The 18,669-nt window shown below is 44.0% G+C and overlaps 1 protein-coding gene across 18 annotated transcripts in view; it reads left to right on the forward strand.

The window, feature by feature from the left end:
• Positions 1-18,669, forward strand: part of Ptk2 (protein tyrosine kinase 2) — a 252,489-nt gene that overhangs the window by 118,950 nt on the left and 114,870 nt on the right. For all 18 annotated transcript variants that reach the window (XM_047525728.1, XM_047525608.1, XM_047525598.1 and 15 more), the window contains 2 exons: positions 8,140-8,219; positions 8,442-8,504. In XM_047525728.1, coding sequence (XP_047381684.1) covers positions 8,140-8,219; positions 8,442-8,504 — 143 coding nt within the window. The remainder of the gene's footprint in view (positions 1-8,139; positions 8,220-8,441; positions 8,505-18,669) is intronic.

Consider the following 18,669-nt stretch of genomic DNA (forward strand, 5'->3'; position numbering starts at 1 on the left):
TGTTACTAGAGTCTGTTACTGGAGTTCTGGGCCAAAGACCTGGACTCTGGGGGTCCCAATAAGCCCAGGCTGACCTCTCACCCCAAAAACCAAGTGGAAAAAGTAATGGGGAAACAAAGGAACGTTCATCAGTAGGGCCAATCGATCAGGTGTTTCAGCCCTGACTTCAGGGTACTAGGTGAGCTGTAGGTTTGGCTAAAGAGAGCATTGGCGCAGGGGGTCCAGCAGTGTTTGTTGGGCTGTGGTCTCAGATCTGGTTCTGCAGGTGGCTCTGGACCAGTCCTTGTCCCTTGAGGGGCAATCTCCATTTGCTGCTGGGGTATTATCTGTCCCGCTTGCAATGCTAGAGGGGCATCTGGGATCCTGTGGGGTAGTGCCCCTGCTCCAGGGGCTGTCATCCTGGGTGACCTAGCAGGGGTAAGGGCAGTACCTGAAGCCTCTTGGGGGCTGCCCCAGCGGCCTTGAATAGGAATTGTTCCTGCAGATCCCAAAAGTTTCTTAGTTATTTTTATTTTGGCATCCTGAGTCTTGAAGGGGACAAGCTAAGTTAGGTGAGTTTATAGCTAATAACCATGTGTTACCAGCCTTTAGGTGAACACTCCTCAAATGGTGAGCATGCCCACAGGCAGAGCTGAGCAGGAGTCTGAGGACAGATAGAGATGAAGGCAGAGTGCCAAGCTCCACCTGCTTTTACTTACCCACAGGGCACTTGTAGGACCAAAGAAAAATCAGTGCAAAGGCAGCTTCAGTTCTGTTTGAAAGGTGCTCCCGAAGGTCCTCGGAGCAGCTTTGGAGGCTGTGTCGAGGAGCAGGGCTCGGGCACAGCCAGTGGTGGCACACACCCCTGCAACTTGCTCCCCTCCACCATTTTCCTTTGCCCCCGTGACACCAGTCCTGCGGGAGCAGTTGTCTGCTTCAGCCCTCCTGAGTCTGGTGCTGGGAACTGGTGGACCTCTCACTGCACGGCTGATCCTAGGCCACTGAACGGTTTCCAGGCTCACCTGCTTTTCCCCCTGGCCTTCTGTGGACATTCCTGTGTGGTTGGGTTTGGGCGGCTCAAGGACACTGGCCTGAGAGGCTGGACAGTTGCACATTGTGTGAAGTGCCTTGGGGCCAGTCGGCTTCACAGTGCAGCTTTCAGAAGCTGGAGCAGGCTTTGTTCAAAGGCTGGCAGGTCAGGTCTGGCTCAGAGTGCATCCTCACACTCAGCTCAGCTTCTGGAGGTCAGGGGTGTTGGCAGGCTTTGTGGGGTTGGAGCCCTCACCCACCGGGTCACTTTTACTGGAGGGAATAGCTTCATTTCTCTGTACCTCAGAGTTTTTTTTTTTTGTTTGTTTTTGTTTTTGTTTTTGTTTTTTCTCCATTTTATTATGAAACTTTCAAATGTACAGCCACATTGAAAGAATTTGTCAGTGACCAGTGTACCTTCTACCTAGATTCTGCTATTCAGTCATTGCACACACAGCCAATTCATCTTTGTCACAAGCTACTTTATATATGTTATCACATAGTTATTTCATCCTTACATTCCTATATGTGGCCATTCATCCATCGGAATTTTGATGTGTTTTGGTATACATTTCAGATACCAGTATACTTCAACATGCATATCATTAACTACAGTTTGCTGTTTGCTTATAGTTTTTGTTTTGGTATAAAATTTATGCACTACACAATTAAATGCACAGATGTTAAGAATACTTGTACTAAATGCATAAATGTTAAGAATACTCGTATTGAATCTTGACAAGCACATTCAGGATATGGAGCCTGAGCCTCATCCAGAGAATGCTTGCAGCCAGTTCCCTCCCAGCCCCACAGGGCAACCACCACCCCAGTTTCCCCACGGCAGCTTAGTTTTACCTGTTTTAGAGTTTCTTATAAACATACTCTACATAGTGTGTATTCTTTTATGCAAGGCTTCTGCTTTGGATGTGAGGTGTCCCTCAGAAGCTCATGTGTGAGACAGTGCAAGAAGGGTTAGAGGAGAAATGGTTGGGTTGGAGACCTTAACCCAATCAGTGAATTAATCCCCTGATGGAATTAACTGAGTGGAAACTGAAAGCAGAGTGTGGCTGGAGGAGGTGGGCATTGGGCACATTCCTTTGGGCATATATTGTATCTGGCAAGTGGAATCACTGCTCTCTGATCATCATGTGAGCTGTTTCCCTCTGCTGCACTTCCACACTCTTCCACCATGATGTCCTGCTTCTCCTCGAGCCCTGAGAAACAGAGCCAGCTTTTCGTGGACTGAGACCTCTAAAGGTGTTTTTATTAGGTCTTCTAGTCACAGCAGCAAAAAAGCTGACTAAAACAACTTTGTTTCTTAGTGTGATGTTTTGAGAGTTCAGTCTGCTTGTTAGTATTCTGTTATATGAATGTAAGGTGTGTCTGCAGTCTTGCATCTCTTATGTCACGTGGACATCTGACCTGTTCCTTTTTTTTTCTTCTACTATTAGTAAAAAGACCATAAACATGGCATTACAGACATTTTTGTCAACATCATTTCTTTTGGAGTTGAATTGCTGGATCTTACAGTAGTGTGTGTCATTTTATACAAAAGTGCCATCTCTTTGCTAAAATGACAGTGATATTTTGTGTTCCTTCCAATAATGTGTGAGAGTCCTGGTCGCTCCACCTGTCCCCAGCTTTGGGTGTTCGGGTCCCCGGTAATCTGTCTAGCAGACGTGCAGTCGGATCAAACATGGTTCTTACTCACTTTCCTGAGTGCTGCTTGCTGATGGTTGAGTATCTGTTGGATGTTGTATGTCTTCTTGTGAAAGTCTCCTTGAACCTTTTTGCTCATTCTGTCTTAAGCTGTAGTACTTATTCCCTCCCCGTTTTTTCTTACTGTGCTGAAACGCATGTAACGTGTAACTGGCCATCATAACTATTTGCAAGCATACAGTTCATGGTCACCAGCACGTTTGTAGCGTGCGGCCGTCCACCTGCCTGATGTGTCTGTCGTTTGTAACATGAAACTGAACCATTCATTCAGTGGTCACTCCATCCACACCTCTGCCCCGAGCTGGTGACTTTTTAATGTGTCCTGGGCCTTGGCTGTGTTTTATGCTTCTCTGGTGTTTCCTTCCAATCTTTGACTGGTCTGTTTTTTTCATAACTGATCTAGTTATTGTTCTACTTCCTAATGAGGTGGGGGATCGTTGAGAATGTTGAGAGAGGTCAGGTATCACAGCACAGGACAGGAGCTCTGCTGAGTGTCTGTTTGAGGGGTCTGGTGATTCTGATGATGGCTCTTATAAGGTAGAAATAAAAGCATCATGTTTAGGTCCTACTCCCTTCCTGTTCCAAGTGGGGAAATAGAGTACAGGAAACAATCTTAATGTTGTCATTCCCTATTGGAATCTCATTCATGCCCACTTTGTATGGATCACACAGGAAGCAAGGTGCCAGTGGATGTATTCACGTTGGAGTGTTCGATTCTAGTCAGACGATATTATGTGCACGAGTTTACAGTAAAAGCTGTCCTAAATGTGACTACCAGGGTAAGAAATCCTCAAATTGACCCATTTTTAATATCCTGAAAGAGATTAATCACATTCTAAAAATAAACTGGAATCTTGTGACACTATTTATTGTAGGTCAGGAGTCTGAAAAATACGTTTTGATGACAGAACTTACCACTCTTAGGAACAAGAAAAGTATATGTACCTCAAAAATCAGACTTTCCCTTCACTGTGTAACATTGTATTTCTCTTTCTCTGCTTGGCTCTCACTGGTTAAAGTTGTTTTTGATTGCTACCCTTTTGCAAATGACAGTGGCCATTAATTTCCAGGTCTGTGTCCTTGGTTATTCAAGAGCTTGCCACATTGGTTGAATTTGCTTTGATGATGCTGAAGTCATGTGGAGATCATTTGACACTGTTGACCTCTCAGCCAGTGGGACGCCTGGATCTGACACAAAGTCCTCATTGTTCACTCCTATAAACATATTTAACATGAATATATTCACCTGTTATTTGTAAAAAAAATACTAAACAATCAATGGTTTATTTAACAAAAGAGTTCCAATAGGAAGTTGAAGACGACACCAAGTCTAGAACCACAACTTAGCTATAGTGTGGAAATATATGAGGTGCCAGCTGTTGATTAGTCTGTTTTTTCCAGTTTATTATTTGTGTAAGATTTCACTCAGATTATTTAATAGCAAAAATAGACTTCTTTTATACTGTTTTGGCCTTGAACCTACAGTTAAAGCATATTTTGAAAATTGTAACCCAGTGTGGTGGCATACGCCCATAATCACAACTTGGGAGGCTGAGGCAGGAGGATCGTAACTTTGAGGCCAGCCTCAGCAACTTAATGAGGCCCCAAGCAACTTAGTGAGATCTTATCTTGAAATAAAAAGGACTAGGGCTCTGACTCAGTGGTAAAGCATCCCAGGGCGTTCAATCCTAGTATGAAAACAAAAAAGAAATTGCAACTCTAAGTGTGAAATTTGAGTTTAAAACCTGACATTTTTAGCTGAAGTGAGAATGGTCAGCTGCCCTTTTCCAGACAGAAGATAAAATTGTATATATGCCCAGGAGACCTGGAAGCAGGCGGGGAAGGAAAGAGAAGGTACTGGAAACAGGGTTGTTCAGGCTCTGTTGTGTACATGTACAGGGTTGGCATAACAAATCCCACCAGTATGTGTAATCATGCACCAGTAAAAAAAATTAGGTGCAGCTCTGTCTTACTAGGAGGCAGATTTTCAGAATTTCTTTGGTAGATTTAAGAGTGTGCGCTTCCCTCTTTCCATGCCTGTGCATCTCCACGATTCAGAGAAGCTCTTGTGATCAATGGAGGCTCAGGTGAACTGGGTTATATTATATCATCCAACCCATATTTCTTGATCATCCTTGTACATAAAAGACAGAATGGGAAGGCAGCAGAGGTTGTGTTCTGGTTAACGCCTGCTCCCTGGCAGTGTTTTCCGTCCACCTCGGGACTTCTAAGGCCTCGCTGTGGTAGAAGTCCTCTTCTTCTGAAAGGCCTGTACGCTTGCTGGACCTGGAATTGATGAGCTGTCGGAATCCCAGCTGAAGAGAGAACACAGCGAGAGCAGTGAGACCCAGGAGAGGCTGTGGAGCTGGCCTTTGACTCAGTGGAGCGTTGGGTCAACAAGGTGTGGCCACCACTGCTCCGGTCACGTGGGTCTGCCCTGTGACAGCCATGGGGGCAGGCACATGGAAACCTGTGTTTTAGGGACCAGTCAGGTTGGTGTTTGAATTCTGTCTTTGGCACTTGCTTATGTGACCCAGTGTAAATTAAGTTTTGTGATCTTTATATATAAACAGTGCTAATAAAACAAACCCTGAAGAGTTGTGAAGATCAGAAATGATGAGGGTAAAATGGTGAGCTCCAGACCTGGCCCCTGGAAGGTCTCCCTAAGTAGTATGTGCTTCTTTGCCAGCATCTTGGTCCTTTTCTTTAGGGTTTCTCTGAGGCCGTAAGATGGCAGTGATGATCATGCCCTGTATATAAGTTGGCTTAAGGAGGTCCTTGTGCTTCTGAGCATACGCTCGTGCCCACGACCGCCTGCTTCACAATGGGGTGCAGTCCCACATCATGGAACAGTAGGGGTACATTCTGAGAAGTGTGTCTTCAGGTGATTTTATTGTGCCGACACCCCAGAATGCACTGGAAGAACTAAGACAGCGCCAGCCCTCCACTGTCACGCGTGCATCAAGCCACTGACTGAGATGTCATCAGGTAGCATGCAACTGCGTGTGCATGTGGGCCGAAATGCCTGATAAGTGTCATTTATCTTGCAAATGGAAACAATGAATTCATCTGGGATTAGTAGAAGATGTAGTCGAGACATGTTTCACAAGGGAAATGGACATAAGTGTAAGCAACCCTGAGTAGGGAGGCACCACTTCGGTATGTGGCCCTCTCAGGGGCTTCAGAACACAGTCTAGAGGTGCATGGGAGGCAGCCAGCAGGTGTTTCCTCTCCTTCCCCCAGAGAGGTACAAGGCCATGAGGCCTGACGTGCCTGTGTGCCATCTGTGGTCAAAGCCCTTTGCAGAACATGCGAATCATTTCAAAGCACAGGGTGTTCCAGGCCAGGGTCAGCAGCCCTGATGGTCAAGAGTAGTAAACTGGAGCTGTAGGAAAAACACCCCCAGACCTGAAGTCATGTTCATAGGAGATTCTTTGGAGATTGTTAAATTATCATTGACCCTTTTTGCAACTCTTGAATTGAGTTTTGAGGAATGAAATACAAGTCTGGATCATATTTTCTCACCTGTGAATAGTGTTTAGAAATTGCAGTGACTGACCTTTCAGACAGTTTTGTGTTTTCCTCAGCATGTCATCAAGGGTCTGCGGCTTTCATGGAATCTGTACCAGACAACAGAGCCACCAGTTAGCTCTGGGGCTTCACCTTTTGCAAACACCTGCCTCTGTGCCTCCCTGTTTTTGTATTCAGTGAGAAAGCTGCTCTGGTGAGCTTTTACATTTGGATCTGTTTGTGGTACAGAAGAGCAAGCTGATGGAAGTATAAGTGATTCTACTTCACCTACTGGGTTGAGTAATTCAGTTCCAGTTGTCAGTCTTAAGTGTCTGCTGTACAGGGAATAGAAATTCTTTTTACTTGTCAGTCTCATCTATAAAATATCCACACACAGAAATACCCACTCCCCAGTGTGTTGGCTGTTTATCTGTTCATGCATTTGCTCGCTTATTCATGTAATCAATGTTTATTGACCACCCAGGTCCTGGGGCCTGGGCAGGCTATGAAGCAAAGGCATTGAGAGCATGGGTTTCTTGCACTAGGGACAGGACAGCTTTCCTGCCCCAAGAGAAAGAAATCTGTGAGAGGGAGATGTGCACAGTGACTCAGGAAAGTGAAACTGGCTTGTGGGAGAGCGCCACAGTGAGCACTGTTGAACGCCTAGTTGGCATCAGCAGGCCTGCTGAGGTTGGCATCAAGAGCTTAAGGTGAGGTGGTACTGTGTTCTCCAGCTGCTCAGCTGCAAGTATGTAGGAGTTGTTGGGTTCAATGTAGGTTAGTTTTACCAAGCAATTAAAATAGGTAAAGGGGAGACAGGGAAGGTGGTGATGACAACCTCATAAGACAGACCGAGATTGGTGTGAAGTGGAGGCCAGCGAGCAGGGTGGAAGTCACAGAGCCAGAGTGCCAGGAGGCTCAGAGCTGGCAGTGAAGAGCTCGGGGTCTGGAGGTTTTTTCAGGGCAGCAGTCAATATACTATTTTCTGTAAAGTGCCAGAGAGTAAATAAATTAGGCTTCAAGGACCAAGAGTCAGAAATCAAAGGTATTGTGAAAGATGTCATGCAGGAGATAAGGCACATTCCCACAGAGTTTTGTGTTGGTGCAGTTGGTGGTGTAGTGGGGTGAAGTGTTTGGTGGTCTGGATGCCCTGGGAGGGAGGCCCTGATGCTCTGGGAGGGGATTGTCCAGTTGCCCTGTGAAGGGGTGGTCCACATGCCCTGCGAGGAAGACTTGGAACCACACACCCATCCTCGGTGTCATTGCCCATGTTGCCCTCAGTGCTCATCTGTCAGGAGTATGTTCATGTCTCATCTCTAAAGAAGCCTTTGTGCGTACAGCTGCTCACAGGCTTTGAGGCCAGTTCATCAGCATTTTTATGGAGCATATTCGTTGCTGGGAGGCATCTCTGGCATTCTTATAGACCCTGCTTTATGTTAGACTTGAAGCATGTCCTCACTTTGCAGATCAGTTGCATACAATCAATGGTTAAGTGGAAACACCTCAGTTGCCCCGATAAGTATGTAAATTTTCTTGACTTTTGCACTAAGGTCCCCAAAATGCTGCAGAAGTGTAGTCATAGCTTAGAAAATGCATCTGCTGCAGGTTTTCATGAAAACAGGTCTCATCCTGCTTGGTTTTGCTTCTGACCCTGTGGGAAGGGTGCAAGGGAACTGATTATTCTGATGGTCCAGGTGCGTGACTTGTTTCTAAATCCCATGTAAGCCAGCATACATGATCGTGAGCTTCTTTTAGCAGGAGACTTATTTCTTCAGTTGTTCTTGGTGTCACTCATTTTATATCCAGAATCTGGTACAGTTGTTGACAGGCACTTGGCAGATGCTGTGGAGTGCCTGGGTGGAGTAGGTCTTCTCTAAACAGCCCCGCTTCTTCTCCTTGCAGGTGAAGAGTGACTACATGCTAGAGATAGCAGACCAAGTGGACCAGGAAATTGCTTTGAAGTTGGGTTGTCTAGAAATACGGTAGGTGGTAACTGTACATTGAAGTCTTCATTCATCAGTGGTTTTCATTATTTTTTTTTTTAATTACCAAGTATTTTCTTCACAAGATTTTCAGTAAAATATTAAACGAAGTATGAGAAGATTCCAAATTACTTGCTTATTATTTAGGTGACCCCTGTTGCTATCCTTTAACAACGTAAGCATTCTGTACATACACATATCAATTTATGTCTTTGATTTTAGGCGATCATACTGGGAGATGCGTGGCAACGCACTGGAAAAGAAGTCTAACTATGAAGTGTTAGAGTAAGTATTTCACCCCTAACTAGACCCCTAAGTATTCAGAACTGAATCACTTCTGATCTTAAAATTAATTAACTCAAATACCATGTTTCTAAAATGTATATCTGGAAAAGGACAAGTTTTTAAAAAATTCTTGATGTCATTAATTTTGTTAGGAAACATTTAAATTTGTTGGTAGATGTCATGCTAATAATGCGATGGCCTGGAAGCATTAATACACTTGTGTAGATTTAATCATGGGGAGGGCGCGTCGCTTCTGATCTACATGGAATTCTAGAATTGCCTGTGTACTATTGCTCATGTCCTCTGTATAAGTTTATTTAAGGATTTCTTTTTTTTTTTTCTTTCTTTCTTCACAAATGGAGTTACAGGGGTTACTTGTTGCTCATGCATCAGAAAATTTAAAATACCTAAAGGTTTCTTTGATAATGAAATTGATTCCTACGTTAGACTCAGATGGTTTCACATACTCACCAGCTGAACTGAGCTTATACCCTGGCAGCCGTGGAGTTCTGCACTTCATCTTTTTGATAATTCAGCAGAAACTAATTGATATTTGTTTTATCTTTATAAAGATAAAACATTTACAGTAGTGCGACATTTTGCCAACACACTTCCTACTCTCATTACTGAAATTCTTCTGGCATTTGAGAGATGCCGGTAAAAACAGTGAAGGCTCTCCATGTCTCCTCTGCTGTAGTAAAGACTTCACTTGGCTTTGGATTTCATCTGGACCTTCTGGGCGTGCCCATCTGCTCTTTCGCTGTGAGTTTAACATCCCTGTTTTGAGATTAGGATTTTGCAAGGGAGGTATTATCATTTAAAAATAAAAGTAAAAGTAAATAGTTTTTGAAAACTGTTACAAAGCAGGTAAAAGTAGAAGTAATGATGGGTAATAATAGATAAAACAGTTGTTTTGGGTACTCACTAAGCATCCTCTGGACCCATGGTGGCACGTGTGTGCACATGGCCCTGACAGGCCGTCTAGTGACAGCTGCAACCTAATGCGCCAGGGGCCTTGGAGCTCAGCACCTCACTGTCACAGTGCTGCACAGTCAGTACTCAGCAAGTACTCGTGATGGTGTGTGCGTGTGTGAAGAGATCGCACCTGTGCTGTGCCTCTTAACAGATGAGATACATGCAAAATAAATTGTTTGACATAAGTGAAGAACTGTTGAGATCAACTGGGTATCTTACTAGTCACAGTTATTTTTTTTTTATTTTCTAATTTATTTTATTTGCTCTAATTTGTTACACCTAAATGGAATTTTTCCTATCCTTCAGCAGCTGGTGAGGTAATAATGATACCATTGATGACATTAAAATATTAAACCTGTCATTCACTGTGGTTTGGATCTTTTTTTCAAAAGTTGTCACATTCTTCAACTTGAAAGACTTTCCTTAATGCTTAAAGTACAGATTGCCAGAATCCAAGGAATCATTGAAGACTTTAATGAAAACTATTTTTGTCTCATTTCAAAAGGACATTCAGGAAAAATAGGAGTGATTTTTATCACCTTAGTGGTTTGCTTAGTTATCTGTTTACTTGTTCATGAATTCACTTGACAGCCATCATTGAGCACCTTTTGAGTCCGTGGTAATAAAGTGCTAGAGATTGAGAACTCAATAATAAAAAATTATCACCCTGGGTAAGTTCATTGCTAGATGAGAGGTCTCAAGACAAGTCAGCAAGATCATAGAACAGCGTGCTAGAAGCTGAGGTGTCAGGGTCAGACCTCAAGGTCTGAGTGGTCCCACTGCAGAATGGCATAGGCTGGCCTGGCAGCCGAGGGAGCAACTCAGGCTGTGTGTGTGATGGGCAGAAGAGGTGCCTATGGGCTGCAGTCCCAGGAGGCAACTCAGCATGCCTGAGGGTGGAGGATCCCTGGACGTCTGAGGGAGAGAAAGATTGTGTCTGTCAGGTCATTAACACTCGTCAACAAGCACTTGCACTTGGCCCTGGAGCCTTGCTGAATCCTTGAGCCATAAGAAGCAGGACAGTCACCTCAAGAGATTTGTGATTTAGAATTCTATACTCACAAAACTGGAATTATATTAAAGAAGGTTGAAAAGGAAACAAAAAATCAAGACTCTTGAATCTTTCCATGTGAGGAGCAAGGAGTCTCCGAGTAGGGATGGAGCAGCAGTCACAGAGGGAAGGGCTGTTGTCCGTGGTTTCCTGTCCTGAGCACCAGTAGTGGAGTCGCAAAGAAATGCCTGGGCGTGCTCACTCTCAGTTCTGAGGGAGCACTCGTGTGTTTTAGGGGAAGAGGAAAGGGAAACGTGGGCTCACTGCATCTGCCATGAGGTCACTAACCCCAGCAGCACCAGAGGTGGTTTCTCACACTGTTCTCCAGTGTGCCTTGCTCTAGGCATGAGCTTAGAGGCTCTCAGCACTGGCAAGAAGGAAGCAGCAAGGTGAGCTGTATCCCAGGGTCATGGGAGCCAACTGAGGTACTCCCAGTGACAAAAGTGGGAAGAATTCAAGCGAGAAATTAAATGTACAGCCTTTGACAGTGAGCCAGCGTGCACAGTAAATACAACGGGTCCACGCGAAGGCAGAGGCTGAATACACAATGTGAAGTGCTGTCTGCTCTCCAGAATGCCCAGTACTTTTTGTAGATATCCCTCCCAGAGGTGGTGGAGCATAAGCCTACCCCCAAGGCTTGGGCTTGCTTCAGAGAGTACCAGGTGAGAGGGAGCGGAGCGGCCGGTGGGAGGAACAACTGATGCCGCCTGGAGGAACCGGCAGGCCCTCAGCCAGAGTGTTCAGGTCAACACCAGTAGTGACAAGTCTCATTGACAGGGTGCCACTGTGACGCGATGTGTTGAGGTAGCAGTCCACCACTGTGGTCCTCCTCTTAAGTCTTACCCCAGTCTATCATGAGAATAACTCTCAAAACCCAGTTGAGGGTCATTTTATACAATACCTAACCCTCACTCTTCAGAACTGCCAATGCAGGTCATCTGGAAAAAGGCAAGCCTGAGAGGCTGGCAGTGCCAGGTGGAGCCTGCAACAGAGACCTGATGTTGGGTGCAGCGTGCTGCTCACATAGGAAGCTGGCTCGGAGAAGGGACATCTGGAGAAGTGTCCACAGGTCAAATGTGACCAGTGTACAGAGTGATACAAGATGTTGACAGCAGAGCACCCGAGTATGAGCAGGTGAGCTATCATCTCTGCAACTCAGGAAATGTAGAACTACTCTGAAATGTTTATCTCAAATTTTAAATCTGGCGGGACAAGACTCCTAAAGTGCAAGAAGTAAAACCAAGAATCAATAGATGGGATGGAATCAAACAAAAGCTTCTTCACAGGAAAGGAAACAAGCAAGAACATGAAGAGAGCCAGGTGCAGTTGTGCACACCTGTAATCCCAGTGGTTTAGGAGGCCAAGGCAGGAGGATCTCAAGTTCAAAGCCAGCCTTAGCAATTTAACAAGGCCCTAAGCAACTCAGCGAGACTCTGTCTCTAAATAAAATATTTTTAAAAAGAACATGAAGAGAGTCTACAGAATAGGAGAAAGTCTTTACCACCTGCACCTCAGAGAATCAATCTCCAGGGTGTATAAAGAACTCAAAAAACTTAACACCAGAAAAACAAATAACCCAATTAATCAATAAATGGGCAAAGGAACTGAACAGACTTCACAGAAGAAGAAATATGATTATTCAACAAATATATGACAAAGTGTTCAACATCTCTAGCAGTTAGAGAAATGCAAATTAAAACACACTGAGATTCCATCTCACTCCAGTCAGAACGGCAATTATCAAGAATACAAGTAGCAAGGAAAACCAAGAAAGCAGATAGGCAGCTTCTCAGCAAGGTAGATGGGAGCGTGGTACTTACTGGAATTTAAAACTGGACAGTCAAAGCAGATCAAGGACTTAGGAGGTTGGATATAATAAAATGAGGAAGAAATCCTCAGCAGCACAGCCACTGCCCCAACTGGGCCAGAGCACCAACCAGAGCGGCCCCTCCATGAACATAGTGGAGGGATAAGGGAATTTAAGAAACTTGCATTGTTGAGAGACCCCAAGGCATGTCTGAGCGTGAAGCATTTAGAAAGCAAGGACATTGCTGGGCAAACCTGAAAGAAGCGCCACACAATATCAGTGAGCAGGGAAAGAAGACGCCACCTCTCCAGGAGGTGTGCAGAGGACTAAGGAAGGAACCATTTTGCAACCGCTGCACAGGGGCCAGCAGCTGAAGGGGCCAATTCCTGGCAAACTCGAGTTTGGCCCAAAATATGAGCCCAGTAAACACACACTGCACGGCACAGTGTGCTTAAGTGACCAGAAGAAAACCAGACGTGGAGAGAGGTTTACACAGGGGACAACTGGTCATGGAAACCCACCCAGCTCTACCACTCCCCCAAAATCCGACAGCTTGCAGAATCCACTGGAAGAGACACATCTGAGCCGGAACTCGGAAGGACGGGGCTGGAGAGATTGTTTGGAGACTGAACCCTAAACCGGGATCAAAGGTGATGTAGGAGACGAAGAATTGGGTCCCTCACCACACGAGTGGGACCCAGGGGAGATCCCTGGGGTACAGTCTTCCAGTGTGGACCGGCAAGTTCTGGGTGCCGGAGGTGCACTGATTCAAAATCTCCAGACCAGTTGGCATTCAGCGAAGAGCCAGGAGCCCGCCTAAGCCTAAACCCTGCCTCAGGAACTCTGCCTACCGGATCAGCTCTCGCATCCCAGCAATCTGAGGGCGGAGCATCAGGCTCCAGATGACTCCACCCAAAACTGCTGAAGAGAGACGCTGAGAATATTTTGAACCCCAACTGGAAGAATTCTTTTAACTTTTCATCAAGATCATTGTTTTAAAAATTCTTTTTCTCTGTTTAATTGTGACCTGAAGGGTACTTTGACATTTCTACATACTCATGTGTTTTTTGTTTTGTTTTTTTCCCTCTCATTTCTGGCTCTTTTGAAGCCAATTATTTTTCGTGGATTAGTTTTTTTGTAAACTAGGATGTTTGGTTTTACTTTATATATTCTTTTTTTGTACCTGTTTCCCTTGATTCTTTGTTCTCTTCTGCTAACAACCAATCTCTATTGTTCTCCCTTTCACTCTTCCTTTAATCTTGTACTTCGGTCTTCTCCCCTGCTCCCTCCTAATCATCACATCCTATGCTACTTCTGTTCTCTCCCTGTCCACCACTTGCAATTATAAACTCTTCTGCAAACTTGCTGTTTTTATTGTAGGCAATAACTGATCATATTATATCTGTTTATTGTGATAATTAACATTGTAGACATCATAGTAGGAACTATTTGGTTTAATGCTATATATTGTTTGCATTGGTCATTGTTATTATTTGCTTCTCCGTAAACAGTGAAGTACTGAAAACCTTCAGGGACACTGCAAGTCCACAGGGTAGATATTCTACTGCCTCAGACTCATACTGTTAGATGGGTAGCCACACAAACAACATGGAAAGGCAAGGGAACAAACACCCCAAATAAACCGAGATACTCCCATTATAAAATCCATCAACACCACAGTGGAAAAAAATATCAGAGAAGGAGTTTAGAATGTACATAGTTAAACTGATCTGTGAAGTAAAGGGTGGTACGAGCAATGAAATCAGAGAGAAAATACAGGAAGTGAAGGACCACTTCAATAACGAGTCAGAGACTCTGGGAAAAAAAAAAAAAAACAGAAATCCTTGAAATGAAGGAAAAAGTAAATCAACTTAAAAATTCAACATAAAGTAACACCAGCAGACCACTTGGCAGATAGAACTTCAGGCAATGAAGACAAAATATATAATCTTGAAAATAGAGTTGGCCATGGAGAAAAGATGTTAAGAAACCATGAACAGGACTTCTAAGAACTATGAGATAACATGAAAAGACCAAACTTAAGATGTTTTGGGATAGAAGGAGGTAAGGAGATACAGAACAAAGGAATGTACAATCTTTTCAATGAAATAATATCAGAAAATCTCCCAGACCTAAAGAATGAAATGGAAAATCAAATACAAGAGGCTTACAGGACCCCAAATATACAAAATTACAGACCCACGCCAAGGCACATTATTATAAAAATACCTAACATACAGAATAAGGATAGAATTTTAAAGGCTGTGAGATAAAAAATATCAGATTATATATAGGAGGAAACTAATTCGGATCTCAGCTGATTTCTCAACCCAGACTTTCAAAGCTAGGAGGTCCTGGAATACCATTTACCAAGCTCTGAAAGAAAATGGATGCCAACCAAGAATCCTGTATCCCACAAAATAAAGCTTCAGATTTGAAGATGATATAAAAACCTTCCATGATAAACAAAAGTTAAAAGAACTTGCAACTAGATAGCCTACTACAAAACATTCTCAACAAAATATTCCATAAACATGAAAGGAAATTAAAAAAAAGTGTGAACTAGCAAAGGGAGGAAGTACACTAAGGAATAGTCAGTCAAAGGAGAAACTAATGCAAATTGAAGGAAATAAACCCAAATGACCAGGAATAAAAATCATGTCAGTAATAACCTTGAACATTAATGGCCTAAACTCATCAATCAAAAGACACAGACTAGCAGATTGGATTAATTAAAAAACAAGACCCAATAATATGCTGTCTCCAGGAGACTCGCCTCATAGGCAAAGACATCCACAAACTGAAGGTGAAAGGATGGGAAAAAACATATCACTCATGGTTTATGTAAACAAAGCAGAGGTTTCTGTCCTCATATCAGATAAAGTGGACTTCAAAGTTAGTCAGAAGGGATAAAGAAGGACATTTCATAATGCTTAAGGGAATCATACATCAATAAGACATAATAGTTGTGAATATGCCCCCAAACATTGGAGCATCTATGTACATCAAACAAAACTTCTCAATTTCAAGAATCAAATAGACCACAACACAATACTACTGGGTAACTTTAACATGCCTCTGTCACCACTGGATAGATCCTCCAAACAAAAACTAAATAAAGAAGCTATAGAACTAAAAAAGAAAATTGGTAATTTAGACTTAACAGACATACATGGAGTATTTCATCCATCAATGACCGAATACATTTTCTTCTCAGCAGCACGTGGATTCTTTGCTAATATAGGCCATGTTATGTAAGCTACCACATATGTTGGCATACAGTTGTAATGTTACCTATATTTTTAGCATCTGTATGGTTTTGTTTGTTTGTTTGTTTTGAACAGGGATTGAACTCAGGGCACTCGACCACTGAGCCACATCCCCAGCCCTATTTTGTACTTTATTTAGAAACAGGGTCTCACTGAGTTGCTTAGAGCCTTGCTAAGTTGCTGAGCCTGGCTTTGAACTCAAAATCCTCCTGCCTCAGCCTCCCAAACTGCTGGAATTATAGGCATGCACCATCACACCCAGCCAAATGTGTGGATTTAAAAAAAATATTTTTTGTTAAATCTTAACCTCGGTCTGAGAAGCGCCTTTTTCGACTTGTGAGCTCTGTTGGTGCATGAATCGCGAGTTTCAAAGGTTCACAAAGCAGGTGAGGCCTGTGCGGTGAGCATGCAGCCTGCCCCCTGCTCTACCGCTGATGCCACTGTGCTCGCTGTGTGATTGTCTTCACAGATGTTGGCGTGAGTCGGCCTGGGAGTGTCTTGATGTTCGCCTCTTGAAAGGCCAGGTCAGGGGGAATGTGGCAACCAGCTTGCTCTGCAGGTCTGTCAGGCTCTGCTCTCGTTGGTTCAGTGTTCCTGTCTTCTTGGTGACTGACCCTTGTGCAGCTCAGTGACCCTGTGCCGACTGACATGGTGTCTGTGTTTGGTCCAGAGGCCTGTTTGCCCTCTTCAGAATGCTGTTGCTTGGGTTATATTTTCCATTTCTCACTTTCAACTTTTCTGTTTCCTTAGACTTTTTAGATGTCTTCGTTGTAAATACTGTAGAATGGGATTCTCTAAACTCAGTTTGCCAAATCTTCCCTCTAACTGATAGGCCTAATGCATTTCTTTGTCTGTTAAGATTAATGTTCTGTACTTGTTCTTGGCTGCAGGTGTCCTAGAAATAGATTCTGTGTGTGTGTGTGTGTGTGTGCGCACACGCGCTTGCCCTAGTTTGTTTTCTTCTTCCAGGTTTTCTTCTCTGATAGGTTGGGAATTTATGAACTCTTTATACCCTTTCATTAGTTGCCCTTATACTTCACCTTCTATACTAGCTAGACACATCTAGATTTTTAAAAGATATGACCTTCTCTGAAGAGATGCGAAGACCTTGGAGCACCTTAAGTCCCTCCAGCTTACATGCCAGTTTTTCTGTTAATTCAATCTTTTCTTAAACTCCAAACATAAGATGTCATTATTACTGTCCCCATAGTTTGTCATTTTATTTATTTATATTGTGTGGGGGCTACTGGGGGTTGAACCCAGGGCACTCTACCACTGAGCTACATACCCAACCCTGTATTATTACCTAACATTTTAGTTTTGAGACAGGGTCTCACTGAGTTGCAGAGACTGACCTTGAGCTTGGGAGCCTCCTGCCCCAGCCTCCCCTGTTGCTGGTATTGCAGTTGAGCCCCTTTGTGCCTGGCTGTCATTTTATTTCTTAAATGTTCTTTGTGTGCCTCAGGCTACCTTTTGGTGTACTTTTACTTCACATGTAACATCCAAAGTATTGTATTTTCTCAGTGTTGTAAAGACAACATTCTGTTACAACTGCAGAGAGTTCTTTTGGCATCTCTTCCTGGTTGCTTTCTTTTAAGTTCTTTCCTTATTTTGGGTTTCTCTAGTTTTACTCGTGTCTTGGGCCTAGATTTCCTTTCGTGGACCGCATCAGGACATGGCTTGCTGCTGCTTCTGTGGATTCATGTGTTCTTCTGGAAAATGTGTCTGTGATCTTGTTTAATTATTGGTGCCTCTTAAGTTGGCATTTCTCGTTTCCTTCCCTTTCTCTTAGTGGCAGTGTGCATGCAGTTTTTCACGTTTGCCTTCTGATTTCTTTATTTCCTTCCAGCAGTCTCTTGCCATCACGCCTTGTCTGTCTGGCTTTCACCTATGCTCTCGTCTGCACCGTGGAGGGGCTTTGGCTCCGTCCCGTGGTCTCTAGTGCACAGCTCTGCGCGGAGCTGTCTGTCCGTCCTGTTTTCTGTGCACAGCTGGGTGTGCTGTTTGGCAGTAACCGCGGGGCACCAGCAGCGTCTGAATTGGCTGTGCACCCGACCCTCACTTAATCCCCTGGTGGCCCTGGACTGGTCGGGCGAGGCTCCAGGCTTTGTTTCTCTCCACTGGTGGCTTTGAGTGAAAGCCAGGAGTGGCCCTGCTGCAGCCCTGCTCCATGCCCAGCTCGATGCCTGCCCGAAGCTCCCCGCAGCACATGCCTATGCCTGTGACCACCTCATATTTTTCACACAGTCTTCCTCTTTCTTAAAGTACATTTTTTAAGTTTGTTAATATTTAGTTTTTGGTGGTAAAATTCTACTTCTGTCTGTTTTCGGTCCTGGGGATTGAACCCAGGAGGACTGTACTATTGAGCTGCGCTCAGTGAAGCGGCCAGACTGGCCTTAAACGTGCAGTCTTCCTGCCTCAGCCTCTGAGTCCCTGGCATTCCAGGCGTGTGTCATCACACGGCTTTCTGGCTCTGTCATTTTGTGAATTTGTGTATTTCCCACATGGTCTCAGTTCTAGCTCAGTGGTTGTATTTTCTTGATACTTTGCACTGCCAGGTTCTGCCTCCCACCCACCTGCTCAGGTGCTGGGAGCCTGGCAATGCTCTGGGCATGGTGTTGCTGTGTGACTAGCCTGCAGGAGGACTGAGGACACTCTGCTCTCATGCCCAAGGGCAGGGTCAGCAGCACTTTCTCTGTCTGGTGTTTGCTAGTAACTTGGAGCCATTTAGGAATTTGTGGGTTTTTTAGTATAGAATTATACATGAGTATATAATATTGCTTGTTCCTTATCATCTTCAGGATTCTCTTTCTCCTTGCCCATTATAAAAAGTCTTTTAAGTAGTTGATATAATTGACTAGAAATTTTAAAGGTAAGCTTGGTGATGCACAACCTGGTGCAGATGGCCCCTTCAACTTCACCACATTTCAAAATAGCTAGTTGAGAGTGTTTAGATATGAGGCCTCTCTTCAGACGATGGGACACATACCTTCTAGAACCTTCTGTATTTTTTCTGTAAAGAAATTCAAATTCATCATTCTTTCTCTGTCCTTCCAAGCCTGG

Source organism: Sciurus carolinensis, chromosome 1 (assembly GCF_902686445.1).
Source record: "Sciurus carolinensis chromosome 1, mSciCar1.2, whole genome shotgun sequence".
Lineage (NCBI taxonomy): Eukaryota > Metazoa > Chordata > Mammalia > Rodentia > Sciuridae > Sciurus > Sciurus carolinensis.